The sequence below is a fragment of the Callorhinchus milii genome, unplaced genomic scaffold, assembly GCF_018977255.1.
Source record: "Callorhinchus milii isolate IMCB2004 unplaced genomic scaffold, IMCB_Cmil_1.0 Scaffold2, whole genome shotgun sequence".
NCBI classification, from domain to species: Eukaryota; Metazoa; Chordata; class Chondrichthyes; order Chimaeriformes; family Callorhinchidae; genus Callorhinchus; species Callorhinchus milii.
Window position 1 is genome coordinate 101,272,837 of NW_024704743.1, and position 17,729 is coordinate 101,290,565.

General features: G+C 39.4%; 1 protein-coding gene across 1 annotated transcript in view; it reads left to right on the forward strand.

Annotated features, from left to right (window-relative positions):
- Positions 1-17,294, forward strand: part of mib1 (MIB E3 ubiquitin protein ligase 1) — a 112,630-nt gene extending 95,336 nt beyond the window's left edge. The window contains exons 16-21 of the mRNA XM_007901642.2: positions 1,072-1,253; positions 2,428-2,620; positions 3,841-3,919; positions 9,536-9,649; positions 12,058-12,158; positions 14,147-17,294. Coding sequence (XP_007899833.1) covers positions 1,072-1,253; positions 2,428-2,620; positions 3,841-3,919; positions 9,536-9,649; positions 12,058-12,158; positions 14,147-14,287 — 810 coding nt within the window. The 3' untranslated portion in view covers positions 14,288-17,294. The remainder of the gene's footprint in view (positions 1-1,071; positions 1,254-2,427; positions 2,621-3,840; positions 3,920-9,535; positions 9,650-12,057; positions 12,159-14,146) is intronic.
- Positions 17,295-17,729: the final 435 nt, after the last annotated feature.

Genomic DNA, 17,729 nt, shown 5'->3' on the forward strand with positions numbered 1-17,729 from the left:
TTCTGGCTTCTTTGTGTCTGCGTTCTTCCTTTGTTGCTCTTCATCCTTCTGTTGTAAATGATAGGGCCCCATTTAAAAGCTAGTACAGTACTTTCTTTTGAGGGTGAGTCAGTCTGCCAACAGTCAAAGGTGTTCAAAGATCATTTCTCATCTTCAACCTTAGGCAGAATATGATTTTGGCAGCAGTCTGGTTGCTGTTTTTGTTGTCTTTTAACCAGATCTAATATCTGCCGCAGTGCACATTATAGTGTTTATTTGTTTATATATATGTATATGTGTGTGTACGTATATATATACTAAAGAAACTTTTATTTTTACACAAATAGTAATGTGAATGGCACTGGTACACATGGGCTTAGGTATACAAATACTATTGAAACACCTTTCTAATAACTTTATGACAATTATTGCTTTTTTACAGGGAACTTCAGAATAAGTAGTAGTGCAGTTGTGTGGGCATCTTCTGTAGCCTTCAATCAGTGCATCTTGTACACTGCAGGAAATAAATGTGCGATTATCTTTATATAGATGTTTAACTCTATCCCATTTGAATGTTTAACTGCTATGCGCAATTGGCTGCCGCATTTTGTCCACAAATATACAGTCAATTCACTTTAAGGCATATTCTGTGAAGCGCTTTGAGACGTCTAGAAGGCGTGAAAAGCACTATATCAAATGCAAGGATTATTATTATTATTTATTGTGGATTACTGTTAAAATAAAATGCTTACATATTTGCCATTTTATGCATAAAATGCATGGTTCAAATAGACTGATTGTTGCAGTGAGTTGACCCATTAAATGTCAAGAAAATAGTTTTAGTTTGTACCCATATTTTATTTGACTAATAAACACTGGGTTGTGACCTGAAAAACTACTGAAGATCTAATCTTTGAGATTTTGGTTATACAGGGTGATCAAAAAGTCGAGATAACGCCCCTATTATCCAAAACAAACTAAAAATATCAACATTTCTTTAAGACTTATTAGAAATTGTAATGCTATCACAACTTTTTGGTCAACCTATAGTAGTGGGCTTTGAAAAGCATTTGTAAATATTTTCTCTTTCAGCTACTTATGGGCCTTGGGACCCAGGGTGCAGATAAAAAGAGTGCAGCTTCCATTGCTTGCTTCCTCGCAGCCAACGGAGCAGACTTAACTATTCGCAACAAGAAAGGACAATCTCCACTTGATCTTTGCCCTGATCCAAACCTCTGCAAGGCCCTAGCGAAATGTCACAAAGAGAAAGTCAGGTATGCATACTGATTTTAGTCTGGGGACATTCAGACTAACTAAAAGGAGATAATGCAGTTCACCAATTGAATTAAGCGTGCACGAGTGGTAAAGGTAATTAATTGTTTAAGTGCAGTCATTCGTGCTGGTTTGTAACTAAAATTGTACTTGGTAACTCTTGCTGATAAAAATAGGTACGTCACACTGACCTGTGGGAACTCTGCTTCGAGACATGGGGTGGGTGTATTCCAGTCTAGCAAACCGACATTTCTGGCTAAGTGTAAAAATGCTGATTATCAACATTGTAATTGTTTGAATCCTACAAACAAGAGAGTGGACAATCTAGAAGTGTTGGGAGTCCACACAAGGCCTCACGGAAACTTTTAAAAATGTTTTGGTTTCAGGCCTGGTCTGGCTAGGTTGGATTTCCGGATACCCAGAGTCCAGTGAGCCAAGGATTTACCATAGTTGTTTCCTTCAATCCAAAAATTCCTCTGCAAATTTCTACTCTCAAGCTTGGAAATGTTAAAAACACAGACTCACTTGTGAACATTAAACTTAATACTTGAAAGAGAAAAATATTTCAATTTAGTCAATTGGCAGATACTTTTCCAGGGAGTAATAATCCCTTCCAAAAAAAATAATTTGGTCATTCAATCCATGACTGTTAGTGGGACACTGCTGTGCACAATTGGCTGCTGCATTTCACCCACAAAATGTACAGTCAATTCACTTTACAGCATATTCCGTGAAGCACTTTGAGACATTTCGAAGATCTAATAAGGAACTATATCAAATACAAGGATTATTATTATTAATTTTATAAATGCATTAAAATAACATTTTATAAACTCACCCATGTTGCAGAATTTTTGTTATTTTTGAATTCAAAAACTCATCAGAATAAAGGATAGAATGTGCATCCCTTCTGGTCAAGGTCTATGTTTTGGGTATTAAGCCATTATGTTCAGCATATCATCCCTGCCCTCACATTGCATACTTCACAAAGTAAAAAAAAACACTTATTTTGTACACATTGTATGACTCTGAAGATGTGAGGGGACCTTGCTGAAGTACATACTCCCTATGACTGTGAAGTACAGTACTCATTAAAATGTGATTTGAACTTGACCTCAACTGGAAAAGGATTGAGGTGTAATGGGAATTTTAAATGGAATATTTTGCTTCTTTCAGTGGACAAGTGGGATCCCGCAGTCCTTCTATGATTAACAACGACACAGAAACATTGGAAGAATGCATGGTGTGTTCAGATATGAAACGTGACACGTTATTTGGACCTTGTGGCCACATTGCAACGTGTTCTCTTTGTTCACCACGTGTTAAAAAGTGCCTCATATGTAAGGACCACGTTCAGTCTCGAACAAAGGTATAGAGTGCATTTCTTTGTTTATTAACTCCTTTCAGAACACTGCTCATACTTTTTAATCTATTTTGACCAATTAGGTGTGTACGAACAATTCACCCTTCAAGGGAGACTGACTATTGGTGCTTGTCTGTAATCTAGAGCTAATTTTCTTCAGTTGAACGTCAACAAGATTGAAGCTCTCCTGAATGACTCCCGTCAGCGCCTCCACACTTCACCATCCATAGATGCACACTCTAGCTTATTAAACCAGTCCGGAACCTTGACGTCTTGTTTGACCCTCAGCTATCCTTTCTACCACACATCTGTGCCATGATCTGCTCTGCCTTCCCCCACCTCTGCAACACCGCCCGCCTCCGCCACTGTCTCACGCCGCAGGCCCCCGAAACCCTCATACACACATTCATACCTGAAGGCTTGACTATGCAAACTTCTTGCTTGTTGGCCTCCCCAACTCCTCCCTCTATAGACTGCAGATCATCCAGAACTCTGCAGCCCATGTCCTCTCTCCTGCACCAAGCTCCATGACCCTATCACCCCCATCCTCGTCCGACTCCACTTGCTTCCCATCACACAGAGGATACAGTTCAAGATCCTGGTCCTGCTTTCAAAGCTCTCCATGGTCTTGTTCCCCCCCCCCACATCTGCGACCTCCTAACACCCTACCACCCTGCTCACTCCCTCTGCCTTGAGACGTCCTCCCGATGTGAAAAGCACTAAACAAATGTAATTTTGTTGTTGTTGTATTCAGCTTCTGGGAGGCACACCAGAGTACCTCAGAGATAAGGTTGCATGAATGTTTGTGATTATATAAAATTATGTTGCTTGCTTTTTCTCGTGATGTGGGTACTAAACAGTGGAGAATATGGATGCAAATATTTGCTTTGGTGCACCAATCTGCTGCACAGAATGATTTTGTATGTCTTTAACGTCACCTAGGTTGAGTACATTTTCTAAAACCTCATTGTGTGCAATTATAAAACTGTTCACATCACAGAATGTGTTGTACTGTCCATAAGACAATAAATAACACACAAATGAGCTTTTAATCCCTTTTTTTGGGTGTTTCCGATCTAAGCAGATGTTAATTAATAAATCTTGCTGTACTTTTTTCACTCTGATTATCTTATAGTAAAATATGCTTATTCAGAAAAATTGAAATTGCCAGTTACATCTTAAATTCCAAACTAAAATAAACCAATGTACCATTTGATTACCTGCAGATTGAGGAATGTGTGGTATGTTCTGATAAGAAGGCAGCAGTACTTTTTCAGACTTGTGGTCACATGTGCGCCTGTGAGAGTGAGTATATCTGTTTAATCTACAAATGTAAAATGGGATCAAGGACTTTGAGTCCACAAGATAGTCACATTACTTTACAGAATATTCTGTGAAAAGCTTTGAGACTTCTCGACAATATGATAAACTGCTATATCAAATGCAAGGATTAATTTTTTTATAATTATTAAGATTAGACTGACATTTTAATACACTGCTGGGGGAGTGTCTCATTGTTAAAAGGTGATGGCCTTCAGATCAGATGTTAAGCCAACGTCGCAGCTGAGGCCTGGTCAGTTCAGCAAAATAAAATCCCATATAAAGAAAAGGCAGTTTCTCCTGTTGTCCTGGTCAACAATCCCCCCAATAAAATTGGTCATTCACTTCATGGCTGTTTATGGGACATTGCTGTGTGCAAATTCGCTACAGGCTATGCCTACGAAATGTACAGTGACTACACTTTATAGTAAATCCTGAGACCTGCTTTGAGACCTGATATGAAAGGTACTATATCAAATATAAGGATGATTATTTCTATTACTTATCTGTCCTTTGCAGGCCAAACTCTCCTGAGTTTACACCCAGGTTTTGGCCTGCTTCCCCTCTCCAATTGGGCTATTTAATTATGCAGCTGCCTTTTCATGGTTCAGTTTGTCTCTTGTACCGAAGAGTGTTCTTATTGATTTGCCAACCTAGTGGGTTTGCCATTATCCAGGATAGTCCTTTCCCTAGGATTCCATCAGGCAAGCTCACCCTGCCACATATGGTTCAGAAATGGTCCAGAAAAGAGGGCTTCGAGTTTCTGGATAATTGGGACCATTTCTGGGGCAGGTGGGACCTGTACCATATGGATGGGTTGCACCTAAACAGGGCTGGGGCGAATGTACTTGCAGACAGGCTATCTAATGCTGTTGGGGAGGGTTTAAACTAGTTTTGAGGGGGGAAGGGAATGCAAAAAATAAAGAGCTAGAAAATGGAGAAATAAAACGGGTAAGTGCAGAACAGGTCAAGTCGGTATTGCAGTGCATGTGCCTAAATGCACGGAGTTTAGCAAACAAGATTGGTGAGCTGCAGGCTCAAGTGGTCATAGGGGAATACGATGCAGTAGCAGTAACAGACTTGGCTCAAGCAAGGACAGGAACGGGATCTGAATATTCCTAGCTACAATGTATTCAGGAGAGATAGGGAAGGAAAAAAAGGAGGGGGTGTGGCAATGTTAGTCAAAGATACGGTTATAGCCGTGGAAAGGGTCGAGGTGCTGGAGGGCCGCAAAACGGAATCTATCTGGTTAGAGTTGAGGAACAAAAAAGGAGCTGTTACGCTGGTAGGGGTATACTATAGACCACCAAATAGTGGGAAGGAAATAGATGAGCAGATCTGCAAGCAGATCTCAGACAGATGCAAGGCCAATAGAGTTGTGATAATGGGGAACTTTAATTATGCCAACATAGACTGGCAAAACAACAGCGCAAAGGGCAAGGAGGGGGAAATATTCCTAAAATGCATATAGGACAACTTTCTTGATCAGTATGTTTCCAGCCCAACAAGGAAAGAAGCAGTGCTAGATCTAGTTCTGGGGAATGAAGTAGGACAAGTGGAGCAGGTTTAAGTGGGAGAGCATCTGGGTAATAGTGATCATAACATCATTAGATTCAAATTGCATATGGAAAGAGACAAGGAACCATCAAAGGTAAAAATATTCAACTGGAAGAGGGCAAATTTCAGTGTGTTAAAAAGCGACCTAGCCAAGGTGGACTGGAAAGAAAGATTAGCGGGTAAAACAACTAAAGAGCAGTGGGAAGTCTTCAAGGATGAGATAGCTCGGGGACAAAATAAATACATTCCCGCAAAACGGAAAAGTAGAGCTTCTAAACCTCCGTGGATGACGAAGGTAATTGTATCTAAAATGAAGCAGAAAAAGGAGGCGTATGACAAATGTCAAACCCAAGATACAGAAGACAACCAAATCGAATAGAGGAAGTGCAGAAGAGGTTTGAAAAAGGAAATAAGTGGGACAAAAAGATTATACGAAAAAAGGTTAGCAGGTAACATTAAAGGGAATTCTAAAGTATTTTACAAACATATCAAGGAAAAAAGGCTAGTCAAAGGTAGGGTGGGCCAATTAAAGATCAAGGGGGAAATCTTATTGTGGAGGCAGAGGGCATGGCTGATGTGCTGAATGAGTACTTTGCATCTGTCTTCACAAAAGAAATGGATGCACCAAATGCCTCAGTATCGGAGGAGAGGGTAGAGGAAATGGATAGGATAAGTATAAACAAAGAGGAAGTACTGAAAAGGTTGACTGCGCTGAAGGTAGATAAGTCGCCCAGTCCGGACGGGATGCAACCAAGGTTATTATGGGAGGCACGGGTACAAATAGCGGAGGCTTTGGCTACAATTTTTCAATCTTCGTTGGACACAGGAGTGGTGCCAGACCACTGGAGAGTGGCCATTCTGACTCCCCTGTACAAAAAGGGACAGAATGACAAACCTGGGAACTACAGGCCAGTCAGCCTAACATCAGTAGTGGGGAAACTCCTGGAGACTATAATCCAGGACAGAATAAATGTTCACTTAGAAGAATATGGGTAATTAGGGACAGCCAGCACGGATTTGTTAAAGGCAAATCTTGTCTAACAAATCTAATAGAATTTTTCGATGAGGCAACGGAGAGAGTGGATAAAGGTAGTGCAGTTGATGTAGTTTATATGGACTTTCAAAAGGCATTTGACCAAGTGCCACATGAAAGACTTGTAAGAAAGATAGAAGCCCATGGTATAAAAGGCACAGTGGCAGCATGGATCCAGAACTGGCTGGGAGACAGAAAGCAGAGAGTTGTGGTGAACTGCTGCTTTTCTGACTGGAGGTAAGTGTACAGTGGCATCCCCCAGGGATCGGTATTAGGACCACTTGCTCTTCTTAATATACATAAATGATCTGGACTTGGGTATAGAAAGCACCATTTCCAAGTTTGCCATGGAGTCCTGTAGCTCAGTGGTCAGAGCACTCGCTTTGCAAGTGAGAGACCTGAGTTCAATTCCAGACAGGGCGAAACCTTGGGCAAGTTTCCTTACTCCATATGCCTAATAATAATCCCTCCAAAACAAAACAATAATAAATTGGTCATTTTCAATCCAGGACTGTTTGTGGGACATTGCTGTGCGCAATTGGCTGCCGCGATCGCCCACACATATACAGTCAATTCACTTTACAGTGTGTTCTGTGAAGCGCTTTGGGACGTCCTCCGACGTGAAAAGTGCTATATCAAATGCAAGGATTAGTATTATAAGGATTATTATAACAAAAGTTAGGTAGGGTGGTAAACAGTGAGAAGGATAGTAGCCAACTGCAGGAAGACATAGACAGAATGGTAAAATGGGCAGACACATTGCAGATGAGTTTCAATATAGAGAAATATGAAGTAATGCATTTTGGTAGAAAGAATGAGGGGGGGCAATATAGACTGGTAATACAATCTTAAGGGGGGTAAAAGAACAGAGAGACCAGGGGGTGCAGGTAAATGAATCCTTGAAGATGGCAGGTCAGGTGGATAAGGCTGTAAAAAGGGCAAATGGGATTCTAGGCTTTATAAATAGGGGCATAGAGTACAAGAGTCAGGAGGTTATGATTAACCTATATAAAACACTGGTTAGGCCTCAGTTAGAATACTGTGCCCAGTTCTGGGCACCGCACTATAGGAAGGATGTAAAGACATTGGAAAGGGTGCAGAGGAGATTTACGAGGATGGTACCAGGAATGAGGGACCTTGATTATGAGGAAAGGCTAGAGAGGCTGGGATTATTCTCATTGGAGCAGAGAAGGTTACAAGGAGACCTAATAGAGGTCTTCAAAATCATGAGGGGATTTGATAGGTTAGAAAGGGAAGAGCTGTTTCCACTGGTGGGTGTGTCGGTGACTCGAGGTTACAGATTCAAAATAGTATCTAAAGGAAGCAGAGGGGAGGTGAGAAGAAATTTTTTCACACAGCGAGTTGTTCGAACCTGGAACGCATTGCCTGAAAGGGTGATTGAGGCCGATTCGATAACTACTTTTAAAAACGCGGTGGACGGGTATTTGAGGAGGACGGGTTTGCAGGGTTATGGGGAAAGGGCTGGGGAGTGGGATTGACATTAATTGCTTTATTCAAAGAGCCGGCACAGACTCGATGGGGTGAATGGCCTCTTTTTGTGCTATTCTATGATTCTATGATATGCACATATGTAAACATGTATAGATGTAATTACAGGCATTATTAATTATATTTACACATAGAAATTATTAATTCTGTAACCAAACATTGTTCCTGTTCCTTGGTTGGTTGATGTATAATTAAGGGCATCCGTAATTCCATCTGTGACATGTTTGCGCTTGGTTTACATGTGATTCATAATAAATCCAAATCTGTAAAAAAAAACTTACTAAAAGCATTTTGCATTTGTAAACTAAAAATTACTTTCTCTACCCCTTTAAACAAGTATATTATGGATAATGTTAGAACTGGTGAATCAAAACAAAAATGTAATTTTTCATAATTACCTTCAAAGCAAAATCTTTCAAAAGTTTTTTTTGACATGAAGAATTTCAGCTGTTAAACATAGTTGTTTTAGTTGTTGAGGGTTAATGTATTGTTGTTTGTAAGTTTATTTGTTGTGTGTCAGCTGTTTACCAGGCCTCCAGTTTGTGTACTGTGTGATAGTCATGGCAGCTTCATCTTGCATCAGAAATTATAATAATAATCCTTGCATTTGATATAGCGCTTTTCACGTCAGGAGGACGTCCCAAAGCGCTTCACAGAACACACTGTAAAGTGAATTGACTGTATATTTGTGGGCGAACGCGGCAGCCAATTGCGCACAGCAATGTCCCACAAACAGTCGTAGATTGAAAATGACCAATTTAATTATTGTTTAAATTATTGTTTATAAGTGAGTTGATAATATAATAATAATAATCCTTGCATTTGATATAGCGCCTTATCACGTCTTCTTGACATCTCAAAGCCCTTCACAGAATATACTGTAAAGTGAATTGACTATATTTTTGGGGTGAAACACAGCAGCCAACTGCACAGCAGTGTCCCACAAACAGTCGTGGATTGAGTGACCAACTTATTGTTATTTTATTTTTTAATTTAAGGGATTAATACCTCATAAAAGCGATCCGCCGATTGACTTAAGAACTGGGTTCCTATTTACTGCTAAGTTTGCAGAGGCGTATGGAGTAAGGAAAGTTGCCCAGTATTTCGCCTTACCCCGGAATCAAACCCAAGTCCTCTCACTTGTGAGGCGAGTGCTCTAACCACTGAGCTACAGGACTCCATTTTGAAGACTGATGACAACTGTGATAGCACAGTGAGATCCCTTCAGCATCTTCAATTTTTCATGATCTTACTTTTCAATCATCTTTGCTTCCCAAGCAATGTAATTGCAAAATCAGATTTCATTTGTCTCCCATGTTTTGGTAGGTTGGATTGTCACATTGCTTGATATATTTCAGTGCAATTTCACAATCTTTCCCCTAAAACTAACCCCTGTACACCTCTGTTGAAGGATTATCCTTGTTTCAAATAAGTAAAATGTCGCTTGTGCTTTTCAAAGAAGGTGTACTTGCTTGAGTAGATCATCTTTTGAATATTCTCAGATTGTGCAAGCTTAATGAAGAAGTGTGTACAGTGCCGTGCTGTGGTGGAGCGAAGGGTGCCTTTCATCATGTGTTGTGGTGGAAAAGGTGTAGAAGATTCCACTGATGAACTAAGTGAGTGATTTCTTCTGAACTAACCTGATGTCATTTTTATCTATGAAATATGCCTTTATTTTTTGACTGCAAAACAAACCTCAATTTTCACTGAACTATTTTCCTCATATTTGGAATCTTACATTGATGTGTACACAATGCAGAGACTTCCTTTTAAACGTTATCAAAATTTGAATTGGTGGAGAGTTGAATGCAATTTCTAATCGCATAAATCAAATCCTTTGTAATACCTTAAATGCAAGGCTGTGATTAGGTTTGCATATACTGTGTGAAAGGTTTCAAATATCATTCTTAATTAAAAATTTCAGTTTTACTGCAGATTGTATTGCACCACGACAGACTATCTCTCTGTATCGCACCTACTCCCAAACCCCTTCCACATCAAAACTTCATTCATTTCTTTCTGGAAACTGCTCAGATTATCTGCCTCCCTGAGCAGATTGTTCCATTTGTTAACCATCCACTGTGTAAACTGTATTCGTTCTTCCCATCTCAGCTTGATGCCAATGATCCCTTGTTGTGGACATCTTGACCATATTCAATAGAGTATCGTCTAGAACTTTTACGGTCCTGAAGACTTAAATATGATGACTGCTAAAATAGACTCTTCTCCAATGAGATGAGCTTCTGAAATCTCACAGCTCAGTTGCCCCTTCATGTATTAATTAAAAAATAAATAATAATGCTTGCATTTGATATTAGTCTTTTGTGTCAGGAGGACATTTCAGAGCACTTCACATGGTACACTGTAAGTGGAGTGACTTTGCATTTTGTGGATGAACTTTTGTTTTCTGTATCTGTGATTTTGTTTGATTGTTGTACACTGTTGTAAGTAATTGCACTTGTGATCAGCATTGAAATGTATTCTAGATCTGCTGGTGAGTTAGTTAGTAAAGGTAACAAAGAATTAATGAGCAGCTTTCAAAGTCTGTTGACAAAAGATTGGTGCAGTACTCCTTTATGACCACACAATGTCACTAATGCTTTAGAAATACTGGAGCGCAACACGTAAATTGTGTCTGTGCTCTCTTTTGGCACAAGTTTAGTTGTCAAGAACTGACCAACTTAACAACGTGTATTTGCAGCACGGGCGTAAAACAAATCATGTGTAAATTGGTAAATATATTCATGGGAACCCTGTTATAGTGCTTGTTACTCTGTACTAACCAAAAGCACCCGCGCAGTCCATGATGTTAGGTTCCTGCTGTGGTCATATCTTGCACACTATGGGTAGAAAATGCCACCAATGTCACTTTGCGAAGAAAGTGACATCAATGGCACCTCTGGCACTGAAAGTGATATTAGTGGGGCCCTCTGTGCTCAGCTTGCAACCAGCAGGAACCCATGCCAGTGGTGACCTGACAATCTGGAGGTCGGCCTTTTTCCATGCCTCGTTTGTACCATGGTCGCTAAGACGTCGGACTGATAATAATAATCCCTCCAAAACAAAAAACAATAATAAATTGGTCATTTTCAATCCACGATTGTTGTGGGACACTGCTGTGCGCAATTGGCTGCCACGTTTCGCCCACAAATATACAGTCAATTCACTTTACATTATATTCTGTGAAGCACTTTGAGACGTCGAGAAGACTTGAAAAGTGCTATATCAAATGCACGGATTATTATTATTACCGAGGCTTTGCTGTACTCTTGAAGATTTTGCTGTAAGTTTAGTAACATTATAACCAGGACTGCAATTATTTCTTGCTCCCAAATAGTGGTTTCCCTACCCACCTCAGACTAAATCAGTTGCCCTCACTTGGCTTCATCCTAAGTACCTACATTTTTTGTCCAATTTAACTTGAGCAGTATTGTTGCTACAAATCCTTTTTTCTAGAAAGCAATGATAAAGCTACATTTTAATGTTTTTTGAAGGATTGGATAAATTATTACTTTTTTGTAGAAAATCTCTTTTTCTAGTTTTTCTTGTACAATAGAGAGCAGATTATTGGCACGTATTGGGACTGGCCCCGTTATGGAAAAACAAACCATGTAGATAATTGGTCATTGTACAAAATACAAATTATAATAATAATAATCCTTGCATTTGATATAGCGCTTTTGACATCTTCTAGGCGTCTCAAAGCGCTTCACAGAATATACTGTAAAGTGAATTGACTGTATATTTGTTGGCGAACACGGCAGCCAATTGCGCACAGCAATGTCCCACAAACAATCGTAGATTGAAAATGACCAATTTAATTATTGTTTTTTGTTTTGGAGGGATTATTATTAGGCGTGTGGAGTAAGGAAACTTGCCCAAGGTTTCGCCCTGCCTGGAATTGAACTCAGGTCTCTCGCTTGCAAAGCGAGTGCTCTAACCATTGAGCTACAGGACTCCAAATTGACCGCGGTTGGAAATTAATCAAGAAACTGAGTTCTTGAGCAGTTCATTTGCATTGCAGGTAGTGGAAACATTACACCTTTTCAGCGAGATAAAGACAATACCAACGTTAATGCAGATGTGCAGAAGCTCCAGCAGCAGTTGCAGGACATCAAGGAACAGGTAAAGTGTCACTTAACATGGAATAATGGCATTTGGGGATTAATTACTCTAACCACTTAAGAAAATCAAATGCTTAAGGGGGGAGTGGTAAAAGGTAAGGAGAAAAGATCATGTTTGTGTGTGTGTGTGCTCTGATTTAACATGTAGGCTTTTATTTTACTTCAATGGAAATGTCATATCAATAACACATGTACGACTAAGCCCTTGCCTCTTGAAAACTACTAGTTTAGAGTTTATATTGTGGTTGGACTTGTTCTTCCAATGTGGTTATTTTTTTTCTTCAATCCTGATTCTGGAAAAGCTACTTTTAATGAGTGACAATACAGTGTATTGACCAGAATTATTTTCCTGATCATTTTTTGTTTTTTTAGTGGTCATTAAGAGGAGCAATGCACCTTATAAGGGTCTCATTATCCTCCTAATAATTTGGTCCATATCCTATAATGTGTGGAGAATATTGAGAATAAAGAAAGATTATCTGTTTTGTAATTTGCCTTCAATGTTTCAGTCCTTTCAGAGAGCACAGATCCGTTAAGAAAAGAATGAGAACTATATTGGGTTATACTTATAACCTCTTGAGAAAAGCCTAGTAACACTTTTCAGTAATGAGTTTTGTCAAACTTACAAAAGAAGTGGTGCGTTGCACAATTGCTTGTAAACTCTCAACTTATTCCATAGTATAAGACAGCATAGTCCAACTGGTGGCCACAGGTCGCATCCGGCCCGATGCGTGATTTTATACGGCTCAAGACCATTTCCAACATTTCAACGTTCCTTCCCTCCTGGTGAACATTCTCCCAGTGCAGCACTAGGAGCCGGTAGTTGGGAGGATGCAGCGTGGAGAGTGAAATTAATGCTGGCTGTTGCTGCAGTCTGCACCTGAGTTGAGGGGAAGGGAAGAGCGTCTCCTTATCCGCCGCATCCTTGGCAATCATTGACTCCTGCTGCTGCATATAGTGGGAGAGAGGGAGAAGGGGGAGAGAAGGATTGAGTGAAAGAGAGACTGAGAGGAATTGAACAAGAGGGATTGAGCAAGTAGGGGGAGAGGGGGGAGAGAGAGTGAGCAGAGAGATGAGAGAGTAATTGAGAGATAGGGGGAGAGAAAGTGATTGACAGAAAGGAGGAGACAGAGTGATTGAGAGAGAGTGAGAGGGGGACAAAGTGTGTGTGTGCAAGATTGAGATGAGAAAGGGAGAGCGACAGAGAATGTGAGGGAGAGCGAGAGAGAATGAGAGAGTGTGAGAGGGAATAGAAAGAGCGTGTGTGGCAGACAGTAACTGAGAGATGGAGCGTGCATGTATGAGAGAGCAGGGAGGAGAAAGTGATTAAGAGGGCGGAAGAGAGTGTTTGAGAGGGGTGAGAGGGTGTTTCGTATTTCACTGTCAGGACAATGGGGGGGAAGAGTGACATGCCGTGCAGTTTCCTCTCAGCAAGCTCCCTGTTTCCCCAGTTAAAAAAAAACTTATGTTCTTCATCCCCCCCTGCCCACCCTACCTCTGTGACCTCCAGGCCCGGCCGTTCCATTGCAGAGTAAACACCAGCTTGCTTCATGTCCCCCCATCTCATCTGCCTACCATCGCCAATGCCCGTGCTCTCGAGTTTCAATCCTGGAGTCCCTCCAACCTCGTTCCCCCTCTCCCCACTTTCAAGGCACGTCAAGACCTAAATCTTTGATCATGCTTTCGATCATCTTTTCCCATCCCCATTTCTCCTCTCTTGGCTCCCACCCCCACCTCAGATGCCCAGCTGACAGTGTCAAACGCTTTGAGATGTCCTTCTAGATGAAAAAGATGCTGTGTAAATGTTATGTTTCTCGAAAAGAAACACAAAATATTGCTTATTCAGACCCCACTGGTATAAGGCAAGAAATGACATGCAGTGTAAAAGCAGTCTGAACAGTCGGTTACGTTTAGTTTGTTTGTTCTGGATATGTTAAATATTTTAAAATAAAAAAAGTTTATAACGATTGCTACTGTGTTCTGTTTCAGACCATGTGCCCTGTGTGTCTGGATCGCTTGAAGAACATGATCTTCCTTTGCGGACATGGCACATGCCAGCTTTGTGGTGATCGAATGAGTGAATGTCCTATCTGCCGTAAAGCTATAGAGCGTAGGATTCTGTTGTATTAAATTGAAGAGAGTATTGCCTGAACGCAACAAATTCTTACAGCAATCTAACCTTTATCATCTTTGAAATAAAATAATTTTAGGCAGTTGTGTTCTATTTGTGCTATGATGGCTGGATTACCTTCAAACTGTAAAATATTCCCTTAATTTCCCCTCAGGATTTTAGGGAATTGCAACGCAGAGTAATTTGTATGGAAGAAAATTGTTTTCACTGGCAGTCATCAGAAAGCTTTATCATAAAGATCTTTTGTTTTGGGCAGTGGATTGCATTTTGGCTGTAGCAGCTTTTGACATTTAACTCCTGACCTGTATGATTATGTTCCCAAAGAGGATGAAAGGCTCAATAGGTTCAGTCGGGGAAAAAAGAAAGTAAAGTCCTCGTTTATTGTGCAAAGTAAGAAAAGGTACAGAAAGCAGTGTGTTAAATATTTGGGTTGGTATCTTCAAAAGAACCCTGAAGCACTTGATACAAATTCTAAGTGTTTGTTATTACTATACATACAGGGAGATTTTCTGATTTTGTTTAATTTTAAGCTCACATCTCCAAGTTTGGTCACTTAAACAACCAGAGGAGAAAAGGGTGCACTTGTCCACTATTCCCAATAAATTCATCCCCTTAATTTTCTGCAGTGACTTAGCTTCATACATCAATACCTGGAATATAATTCAGACCCTTTCGAAATGGTCTCGGCACAAGTCAACCACTTATACACTCAGGCACCAGATCATTCCTCAGAGTGAATTTTAGCAATCCATTTGAAAAGCACATAGAATTAATGGAATACAGATACCATTTAAAGATTTGAGTTTTAAGGTTCAATTAACCTTTCTCTTATATTAATGATTTTTTTAAAAGCTGAGTAACACTTCAGCAAATTAATGTGATATTACATTTCATAGTGAGAAAAGCTATACTATGTTTAAAAAAAAGCTTTGTATATATCAGGATTTTTAACATAAATCAACTTCCATTTTATCAGTTAAAATTGACTCCCATAATATACATAGGTGTACGTTATGTTTCTTCCTGCTGAACATGTCTTCCCAAAGAAATCTGATTGACTGCTAAGAATCTCCTATGTCAGGGAACTTTGAATTAATTGATAGTCTAAGTAGGTTTGTATCTGAAAAAGTAGATGGAGTTGGAGGAATTAGTGCAAGGTTGAGAGTGACATGGGCGATATTAGCATGTGTACTGGTTGGTGTAAGTTGGAAAATTAGTAGGAAAATACATTGGTGTTCTTAGTAACCATAACTTGAAAGTGGTTGAAAATTTCATTTTTATAAGACCAAGACCTGTGGAGTTTTGGCTTCTTAAATCTGCATATATCTATAAAGCCCGTTGAATTCATAAGTGTTGTAATATGTGTAGTGTCTTAAGTTCACTTTTGTTTCTGGAGAGAAATCACCCAAGTATTTTTCCATCTTCCAATATTCTTGTGCAAATATAACCAGTTTTCATATATATTGATCAACCTAGAGAGGTATTGCAGCATTTTGGGCATTTTTTTCCTGGCTGTGCCAGTGTCCTTTGGTAGCATATGGCAGTGAGCAAATATAGATCTTCCCCTAGCCTTGATTAAGTGCCTAGGCTTTACTCAACAAGTCTACTAGACTGCCTGGTTGAAGTTAGGACTGTGCAGAATTATAGTATGGATAGTCCCACCACCGCAGTGCAGTAGTATACTAAATGACTTACGTCACAAGGTTGCCCATTTGCAGTCCTTAATTGTGAACCATTTTATCGGTGTAGTCAATTCACTGGAACACCATGACTTGAAGAGGGTAAGTTTTAGAATGTATTTTGGAGTATATTGTACAATATTTGATTCGGGATGGAAAGTGTGGGTGGTGGTGGCTGGTGGGTTGTTTTGCATTGTAGGTATTATATATGACATTGTAACTGGCTGTTTTAACACATTGCCAGAGCAGCTGATTGTTGTCTTATATGCCATATTGATTTCTGCCACTAAAGGTTGCTTACACTTTTGTATAATTTGCTTAACAGCTGATGGTTCCAGAAATCTGGTGTTGCATGTTAGGCTTCAAGAACCGGGGATGTAGACTTTGTTTGCACAAGAGCAATGCGGCTTTTGAGCATCAATGCCAATTTTAAATCAAATGGCAGGTGGATGAGAAAGCAATGTCCAACTGAGGGTTGTGGAAGTGAATCAGGAAAAGTGCTGAAGCAGAATTTTCAACTCGTTACAATTTAATAAGCTTATTATGTTTATGTATAAACAACTTCATTCTCTGTCTTGTCTGCATAGAGTGTGCATCTGATCCTTTTGCCACTGATTGGTTATGGATCAGAAAGTGCAGTTAAAGAATTTCTATCATTTTCTGTGACTTGTTTTTTTAAAATCATACTGGGCTGTCTGAATCCATTTTGAAATCCAAATTGCAAGTGAATGCATTGCAGGTTGCAGAACCTGAAGTTGAGCATTGTAATTTCTGAAATTAGTCTCTACTATACTACAGCAGCAAATATGAATATTAATGTCTGTATCTTGTGCCTTGTTGATTATTAAGTTGATTTAATACAGACTTGTAGATTATACAGTCTGTAGTAACTATTTGAGTATTTAGTAAATGTATTATATTGTTTTTTCTGAGATTTCAATGTTACAATTGCTTAAACAGTTGTAAAGCAGAATTTGCTTAGTATGGTTGTATTATAAAAGCTATCTAAAATGATTTGCATGTACTATTAAAATGGCCGAATAATTGTCAGTAACTTAACTTCAAGGTTAGCTTTCTAACACTAATATCTAAAATTAATTTGTGTAATTCAGATGATACAAAAAAGTCAAGATACAAAATAAGCTAGTGAAAAGAGCATAGGAGCTATACAATAGCAGCATTTTTTTAAAAAAAACCTTGTTTTATTAGTAAAAAAAAGATTTCAAAAGCCAGTTCTAAACTAAATTGATAGCTATAAATTAATAAGCTGAAGATAGGGAGGCCTTACACTCACTTAATGATCGGTCTGCACCTATTGTTGGCTTACCCATGTTACGCATATATTGATGTGCCATAGCAATATTCCAAGATTGTAGCTTTGCGACCATCAGCTTCTCTTTCCAGTTGGATGGCAAATAGCCATGCAAATTGCTAGGTTTGGGGGAAACATACATCAGCAGCTCCTTGCAGCCAAACAGGCCTAAAGTGGGAGAGGGCACTTAGTTTGTACTATGAATCTATCACTTACAATAATCTTATCAGATAATTCAAGGTGAGATGGGATGCATTTCAAAAGTTATAAACTTCTGCTTTTTTTTGTATTTGTTCGTAATGCTTTTTAGATATAACTGCAGGTTTGCCTTGTCTATATTTTGTGTAGAATGTTCATAAGCAGTGAAATGTGTTCCAAATATTTGGCTTCAAGTAGCTAAATGAAAGCAACAACTAGCTGCAGAGCAAGACTGCCTTTGTCTTGTATTAT